The sequence below is a fragment of the Cricetulus griseus genome (genome assembly GCF_003668045.3).
Source record: "Cricetulus griseus strain 17A/GY chromosome 1 unlocalized genomic scaffold, alternate assembly CriGri-PICRH-1.0 chr1_1, whole genome shotgun sequence".
Lineage (NCBI taxonomy): Eukaryota > Metazoa > Chordata > Mammalia > Rodentia > Cricetidae > Cricetulus > Cricetulus griseus.
The window spans coordinates 232,667,282-232,676,027 of record NW_023276807.1 but is presented as its reverse complement, the minus strand read 5'-3'; the positions used below and the strand labels follow the sequence as shown (position 1 = coordinate 232,676,027).

The window sequence follows — 8,746 nt, the reverse complement described above, 5'->3', positions numbered from 1 at the left end:
AGGGAGGAACACGTGAATCAGGGATTTTGTAAAGTGGATCACCCTCCCCTGGCTGGGGGCAGACCATCCAATCTATTGGGAGATCAAATAGAGCAACAGGGCGGAGGGAGGGCCAGTTCTCCTTGCTTGATCATGTTTGCTGGGAAAACAGACTCCTCCAGTCTTTGGTAACACTAGTTCTTAGATTTTTAGACTGGAATCTCTTAAGTCTCTCTGCCTCTTAGGCCTTAGTACTACACCATTGACTACAAGGGCTGCTATAATCAGTAAATCAATGTAGAAAACAATAGAATCCACCTCAAAACGACAAAAGCAGACTATATTGGTCTGAGAGGTTAGCATTACCAAACCCTACATCTCAGTATCCAAAGATACAGAAGAATACGACAGGTCTGAGAAGTTATTATTATTATTATTATTATTATTATTATTATTATTATTTATATTTGCATTGAAACTAAGGAGGGGAAAGGGCCTAGCTTCACTAGGCCCAGAAACAACAACTTCTTCTTCTTCTTCTTCTTCTTCTTCTTCTTCTTCTTCTTCTTCTTCTTCTTCTTCTTCTTCTTCTCCTTCTCCTTCTCCTTCTCCTTCTCCTTCTTCTTCTTCCTCCTTTTCCTCCTCCTCCTCCTTTTCCTCCTCCTCTTCCTCCTCCTCCTTTTCCTTCTTCTCCTCCTTCTCCTTCTTCATTTTTCTTCAGATAAACTACAGAGAAGGAGATGAGTCAGATTGTTTGTTTCTGCATCTCCTGGCTCCTGGGTGCGTGAGGTGGGTGGCTGCATTCTGGAATGCCATTGGCGGCAGGTTTCTTGAAGCCCTGGGCTTGTTTTATGACTCTGGTTTTGAAGTGGGGGATTTCCTTTATTCCTGATCCTTTATATATAAAGAATAGGGACCATCATTTTCTGTCTGGCTGCTTCTTGCTGTTAGAGGGTGTGGTTTTTGGACATTTTGGGGTCTGAGTGGCTCCGAGAGAAGCGCTGTCCTTGAAGGAAGGCACGCATTTCTCTATTGTCCCGTAGTCAGGAGGTCTATGGAGTTAGAGGATCACAAGACCTCTCAACCTCCATGACCATTTCAATCATTGCCTTCCAATAGCGGCTTCTCCACTCGCCTCTCAAAATATTTGTTTATTTTCACTTCAAAGATAATGCATGCATATCAAATATATCCAAACAATGCAATGAAAAGATTGATCAGAAACTGGGAGATGTGAAGAAATCTATGAATTCTATATCTAGAATATGGGTAATACAATATTTGAAACGCTAAGTTAAGTGGGATCTTTCTATGACTGTCCTCTATAGCATAACTAAACCTTTCTGGCACCTTTTCTTTGATTTGTGGCCTTACCCAGTCACCAGAGCCAGAAGCTTGTTAGCCTCTCACCTCTCACCCACTGCTCTTGCTGGGCACGCATCAAGTTATGCCTGTCACCAAATAGCAATGACCAGCACAGCACACACTGTATACATCAAGTAAGCTAGATCTTTCCATAATTCTACAATGCTGATAATCCTAGCTCCATGCCTATCTTAACAGTGTGTGTTCAGAAAGCTTAAGTTAATTGCCTTTGTTGGGTAGATAGGAAGAATGGGGGCGCCCCTTTGAAGCTGGGCACACGATATCCAGTCAGTGTGTTTAATGCTGCCTTTGAATGCTTTTTCCTAGGCCACACCAACCTTGTTCTTAACTCTCTGCCCTTCCCTTGATGGCTGAGCCATGCACTGTGTAAAAAGGAGAGATCCAGAAGAGCACCAGCATCCGTGTTTCTTCTGCATCCTGACAATGCATTTAGTGCACCCCGCTGCCTCACACCCCACTGTCTTCCCCGCCATGATGGACTGTATCTTCACACTAAGAACTCTCCCTTGGATGGGTGCCTGTACCTCCTTCTAGCATGCCTACCTGCCTATACTTCGTCATCTCTCAAATCCAGCCTCAAATCAGTCCTTGGGTCACATCTTTAGATTCCTCATCCAATATGCTTCTCATATTTCAAACCAAGTGTTCTCTTACTTCAAACTTGTCACGTTTGAGTGTTGCTGAAGATAGTATACACATCTGAATACTTACTGACCTTGGTCACAGAAACTTTTCTTTTGATGAAAACTGAGAGAGCAGTATATAAAAGATGGAACCTGGCTGTGTCAGCCTGCAGCAGGTTTGTGGAAAATTAGCCTCTCTTTGTGGTGGTCTGGAGGCTCAAGAAGATGCTCTGGTGGATTCTGCCAGTTAGACTTGGAAGCAACGTAGAAAATGCTTACAAAAGTTGGGTCCCTATACCAGTTAACTAGGAGAAGCAGTCACCAGGGCCTAAGGGAAATGACTGACAACCCTGGTTAATAAAGAATGTGGAGGTAAGCTAGAGAGGGATTCCCAACAGTGGCCTATGGCTTAGTGTTTCTCAATTCTAACCTCCCTACTTGTTCATGACTCATTTCCTTTTCCTGGATGACAGGTCTTTCTCTCTTGCTTTATAATCCTCAAGTTTTTACTACCTTCAAAACCTTCTTTTGCCTTAGTATTTACTATATCTACTAAAACTAGCTGTACTGTGTGTGGCTTTCCCAAAAGCAGTTTTCATCTAAGACAGCAATGTGTCTTCAAGGGTAAAATGGGAAGTATGCATTGGATCCCTTCTGCTACAGAATGAGGTGGTTGTCTTGCAGAAGCACTGCTGCCTGGGTTGCAAGCCGATCACAATACAGGTAAACTTGGCTATTCTGGAAAATGAACAAGATGCACTTGTCAATTTGAGAACAACTGAAGGCATTTGCTGCTAAAGATACAACTCAAGCTCTCAAGCTCTCAAGGAAAAAAAAAGTGCTTTGAGAAACTTTTGCCACAATGATCTACTTACCCAATTATCAAAGATTTTCATGATTCAATAAAAAGTGATTTTACACACACACACACACACACACACACACACACACACACACACACACACAGGATTTAGGCTTTTGGTGTTGTGACATGTAATGTGTCAACACTGGAAACTCTATGGAGCTTAGTGAATTGATACTTCCCATATGACTGATGCCTTGTGTTCAAAATTGTCCCTGGATAAGAGATTCATTAAACCGATACGAGGAACAATGGGTGTCATTGTAGCCCAGGGGGAAAGCATCACCAACTCAGAGACAGGTCACCAGGGACATATGACCCCGGTGGAAATGTCCATCAGACAACTAGGCAGACAGAAATGAACAACAAAAGTGCCACTTAAGAAGGTGGACACATCTAAGGTTTTTAGGTGCTACAAGGGGCAGCATATCCCCTTTGAACATGTATCAGACACTTTGAACTTGCATCAGAATTTGTAAGACAACTAACACTTCTTCCCGAGGGGCATAATTCTGAATCAAGTCATTAAAGAAAAACTTGAAAAAGAGTTTTAAAAACATACATTTATTCTGGCTGTGTAAGTGGTGCATGCCATTAATCTCTCTTGGCAGGCAGAAGCAGAGGCAAGGTAGAGGCAGAACGAGCTCAATGAGTTTGAGGTCAGTTTGGTTCAGGTAGCAAGCTTCAGGCCAGTCAAATCCTCATAGAGAGAACTTATCTCAAAGAAATAAACAAAAACAACAACAAATTTACGTTACGTGTGTGTGTGTGTGTGTGTGTGTGTGTGTGTGTGTGTGTGTGTGTGTGTAGGTCAGAGGACATCGTTCAGAAGTAGGTTCTCTTCCTCAGGATTGAAGATTCCACTGGTCAAATTCAGGTCCTCAAGGTTTGCTGCAAGCCCTTTTACCTGCTGAGCCATTTCATTGGCCCTCAACATTAGAATTTCTTAAGCCCTGAAGCTTAACTCTACCATTTGATCTGCTCTTTCCTGGGAAGCTTGCTTACAACTTGGCACCCCCCTTTACCCTTCCGTTTTGGTCTAGCTCTTCCCCTCTCTCCTGTTCTCCCTTCATCCTCGCCCCCTCCCTTTGCCCTCTTCCCTCTCTTATAGGAGCCTATGGGCTCATTGCAGCGTCATTCAAAACCTGCCTCGTGTAGTCAATTTTAAGGGAGAGGGAGAGACTTTGGCGGGAGTTCTAGAATTTCCCCAAGTCTTCCCAATATCCCGGGAGGCTATATTTGGAAGCATAGCAGAGGCCAAACCTCAGGATCCTTGAGGAAGGCCTCATCTGAAATTTTGAGAGGGGTGGGCAGGAAAGGGCTTCGGAGGAATCCACCGAAGCTAACTCTCTAAGTCTTACAGAGGAAACTGAGGCCCAGAGATGCAAACTGAGGATGGGCAAGCTGAGGGAGCCAGGAACCACTGGACCCACCCACAGCCTCCACCTCTGAGGGCCCTTGTGGGGAGGGAGGCGGTTGGTTGATGAGAGTGAGGAAGAGGGGGAGGGTGAAGGAAAGGAAGGAGGGTTAAGTGGGAGTGGAAGCGGCAGCCTCCCAGGGGCTGATTGGCTCCCGAGGCCAGCCCTCTCCACGAGGTTTATAAGAGTTAGGGCCGCCCTGGGTACCCTGCCCTCTTTCCCGCACACGGGGGAGTCACTGCCAGGACTTTGGTGAACCGGTCCTTAGTGGCAGGAGACCGAGGAGGGGACAGAGCGATCGCGGAGCAGGGCGCCCTAGCAACGGGCGCCGCGCCATGCGCCGGGCCAGCCGAGACTACGGCAAGTACCTGCGCGGCTCGGAGGAGATGGGCGGCTGCCCCGGCGCCCCGCACGAGGGTCCGCTGCATCCCGCGCCTTCAGCGCCCACCGCGCCGCCGTCCCCCGCGGCCTCCCGATCCACGTTCCTGGGCCTCCTGGGGCTGGGGCTGGGCCAGGTGGTCTGCAGTGTCGCCCTGTTCCTGTACTTCCGAGCGCAGGTGAGTGGCTGCCTTACCCGTCCCGTTCTCTGCCCGGGAAACTGAGTCTGGCTCTTGGGCTGGACTCCTGGGATCTTGCCTACTCAGGAGGGGAAAGCGACTCTGAAAAGGGCACTCGGGGGCCTCCAGCCATGGTCACACAAGCCTGCTCCCTGCAGCGCAGCACGCAGGAGTTGAGCTATTCTGGTTCTGGTAAAGGCTGGGTTTGAATTTCCCCCCCAGAAGCAGCATTGGCCGCTGCTTCTGATCTCACGCTTTCTCCCCACCTGGCATTTCTCATTTGGAGTTAAGAACCAACTTTAACCCATTTAGGGAAAAAAGTGAGTGCTTTTTCAACGCGCTAGCTGACCTGTGGCTGCCTGGCTTTTCTGGCAGGCTGGGGACCCAGTGAGAGGGTGTCAATAGTTGGAGCACCTAGGCGTGACACTCATGTCTCCAGATTCTCAGAGTGATGGCGCTACCAAATATACCAGGTCCCAGGGCTGGGGCTATGCGACTTCTCTGGAGCTCAGGCTCTGAGGGTGAAGGGACAGCCCCACTGTGCCTGCTGGTGAGGTGAGGTGCATGGAGGAAGGCTCTCTCTCTCTCTCTCTCTCTCTCTCTCTCTCTCTCTCTCTCTCTCTCTCTCTCTCTCTCTCTCTCTCTCTCTCTGCACAGCCTGACTGCAATCTAGCCAGTAACCAACCTTTGAAGAGAGGAAGAAGTTCCACGCTGAGCTGCGGGGAGATGGAAGAGAGAGGAAGGGGTAAATTTGTAATATTATGCTTTCTGGTGGTTTGTGCTCTTGTGTTTTCTTGGAAATTGCAGAGCAGTTAGTTGGATTCATTCAAACGCTCTTGTCTGGTGCTATGAACTCTTTCTCAGAGGAAGTGGGGGGCTGACTGTGCATATTTTTATGGGAAAAGAAAGTTGGGTTTGGACTTCGTTTGTTTCCAGAATCAAAGGTGATTACTAATCCAAACTGGATGCATTGCAATGTGCCATCGGCTGCATAGGTCTTAACTGTTCTTTGGATCCAAGGCTTTGTTAAGTATTCAGATCTACTTGTTTGCAGTTTATACCACTGCTGTGGTTACCCGCTAATGCAAAAATAGAAAGACCATAAACCATTACTTCTGCAAACCCGTGTAAAAAATCACATTTGTTACCTGTTGAGATTTTCTTCCTCAGACAAGGTTTGGGTGGTTTGATTGTGATATGAATCATACAAATCCATATGAAAGTGAGCAAATATTTTTCCCCTTTGTTGGGGTACAGGGGATCAATGAGGAATGACTTATCTGTTGTTTCCTGCCATCTGGCATTTTAATGCATGCAAATGGGGAACCTGCATAGTGTGTGGTGCTATTGAATGCTATGGGATTGACTCAAGATCACTCACTGTATATGCAGTCTTTGTGTGTGTGGTGCCAGGGGATAGGGTGTGCTTCCAGTAAAAGGATATTATAATTATTTGCAAAGGGATTTTAGGCCTGAAGATGCAGTAGTCTCAGTGTCCTATTTTTTTTTTCTTCCTAGTTAGGGTCATAGCATCTTTTCCCAGCAATGATGATGAAGGGAGCACTGAGTTCAGAAAGAAGTGTGGAGTGAACACCTTCTAGGGACCCTTAGCTTACCAGGAACCCTGGGACTTGGCATGGCTGTGGAGGAAGGAGTCACCAGCGAGGCTCTTGTTCAGCTTTCCTGAAGGAATTCTATGGTGGTGGGGTGGCCTAAGATGTCTGTCGCCCTAATAGTATGGCCACCGTCCATCATAAAATAGTGTTGATGGCACAAGAAAAATAATGAAACAACGTTTTCCCAAAGTAAAGACTCGAGATAGCAAGCTAAGCCAGATGATTTTCCTTGGGAAAATTTAATGCCATCAGATTTCTGAGTACAATTTTCCCTCTTTTTTTCTTCTCTCTCTCTTTCCCCATTTTCTCCTCCCGCCCTGCCTCCCTCCCTCCCTTTCTTCCTAGCTAGGGTCTCATGTAGCCCAGGCTGACCTCAAACTTGTCATGTAGCCAAGGATATACACCTCCCAAGAGCTAGGACTGCAGGCACACACCACCATGTCTGGTTTATATGTCATGGTGCTGGGATTAAATGCACAGAGTTTTGTGTGTGCTCATACCTCTAGTCCCCAATCACTACAAAGACTTACTGGAAATATTTTAGTCATTATTCTGAACCCAGGCAGGTCTGTAACTTCATGTTAAAAAGGTTACCTCCATCACTAGCATAGCTGTATCAGGAAAAACACATTTATTTGAGTATTCTGATTGTGTCTCACAGAGTGTGGTATCCACACCTGATAGCTAAGGGACTCCCAATCACTTAAGATATACATTCAGAAACCCTTACACGTGAAATGCTGTGATGTCTGGAAATTTTTCCAAAATAACTGATAGAAATATGTGCAGGTGTAGGGATCTCATAACCTATATGTAAGGCATGGTTTCTGGCCATGCATGATTAATTATTGTTGAAAGTGGGCTCTGCCCCACAAGGGCTCAACCGACAACTCTTTACTTTTACGTATTTTGCTTTTAAACCCCACTCCCTCTCCCTGTGCACATGGCAGCCTCCCTGGCTGTTCTTCACCCAGGACAGCAGCCACTACTGCAAATCTGATGTTGAGGTGGGCAGGCAGCTTGTCTGAAAAACCGATAAGGAAGCAACCCAAATGTCAAACATCCTGCCTCACTTAACCCTATGAGAGAATGCTCTGTTTCAAGGAAGTTCACAAAGAAAAAAAGTTCATTTCCTAGCCACAGCATCATCTGATCATCTGATAGGTGCATTTTCAAAGGTGTGTGTGTGTGTGTGTGTGTGTGTGTGTGTGTGTGTGTGTGTGTGTTACTAGGGATAGACCTCAGGGCCTCCAGTATATGCTTGCTTTCTCAGCCCTAATCATCCATTTAAAATCAGACACTCGTTGGTGTTTGCAGGCACACATGTAGGTGTGACTCATTGTAACTCAGTTTGCTGTGTCCTTTTGTGGAATGTCAGCTGATGTGCCTTCCACGAAGACATGTTCTTTTCTTCAGTCCCCACCGCTAGCCGCAGCATCTGCCACAGTGCCTGACATACTTAATCGGCAGAAAGGCCTTTCAAATGATTTGCCACATCTTCCCATTTCTAATTTACTATTATGCAAATATCTAGTAGCTAAAATGGTACTTTCAACCTTGCCAATCCTCTATCCAGACTGCTGTGGACCCCCAAATATGCTATTGGGTGGGAGCACCATACATTTGGTCACTCTGAGCACTCCTGCAGTTTCCCCCGCCAGCCTTACTCCAGACCAGCTTTCCATAGAGCCCCCCTCACCTGTGTGCTTGGTCTTGTACCTCTCAAGCTTCTTGCCTTTCTTTCCCTGGGCACCTGAAGGAGAAAGCACTTCTGTTTACAGATGTAAAGCAGATTTCTAGCTTGTCATCCTTAAGGAAACAGATAAATGGACAATTTAAAGTTAATTTTGCTGTGTAATCGTGATTTCCTTTGTCACAGTAATTGATGAGGTCTGGACATGTGAGTAGTGTTGGTTCAAGCACATTTTTGACAGATTTGAAGAAAGATTAAACAATTGAATTTAACTTAGGCATTCGATAACATTGTCTGAGAGGGCCAAGTGAGGTCTTGTCACTGGAATCCTCTCTCTCTCTCTCTCTCTCTCTCTTCTTCTTCTTCTTCTTCTTCTTCCGCTCCCTTTCTTTTTTTCCTCTTCCTTTCTTTTTTTGAGAGAAAGGACAGTCTTTGCATGCCACTTTTTTGTGGTCTTATTTTTATTTTTATTCATTTGTATGGTTCCCACACAAACCAATGAATTTCATTACATAGCTTTGATTTACATTTCCCTAATGATTAACAAGGTTGAATGCTTTTCTTGTACTTATTGAACACACACACACACACACTTGAAGAATCTTTTTAAAA

At 45.7% G+C, this 8,746-nt stretch overlaps 1 protein-coding gene across 1 annotated transcript in view; it reads left to right on the top strand.

The window, feature by feature from the left end:
* Positions 1-4,603: 4,603 nt before the first annotated feature.
* The window catches only part of Tnfsf11 (TNF superfamily member 11), a 30,645-nt gene continuing 26,502 nt past the window's right edge, over positions 4,604-8,746 (top strand). Inside the window, exon 1 of the mRNA XM_027390088.2 lies at positions 4,604-4,825. Within this exon, the coding sequence (XP_027245889.1) occupies positions 4,604-4,825 (222 nt within the window). The remainder of the gene's footprint in view (positions 4,826-8,746) is intronic.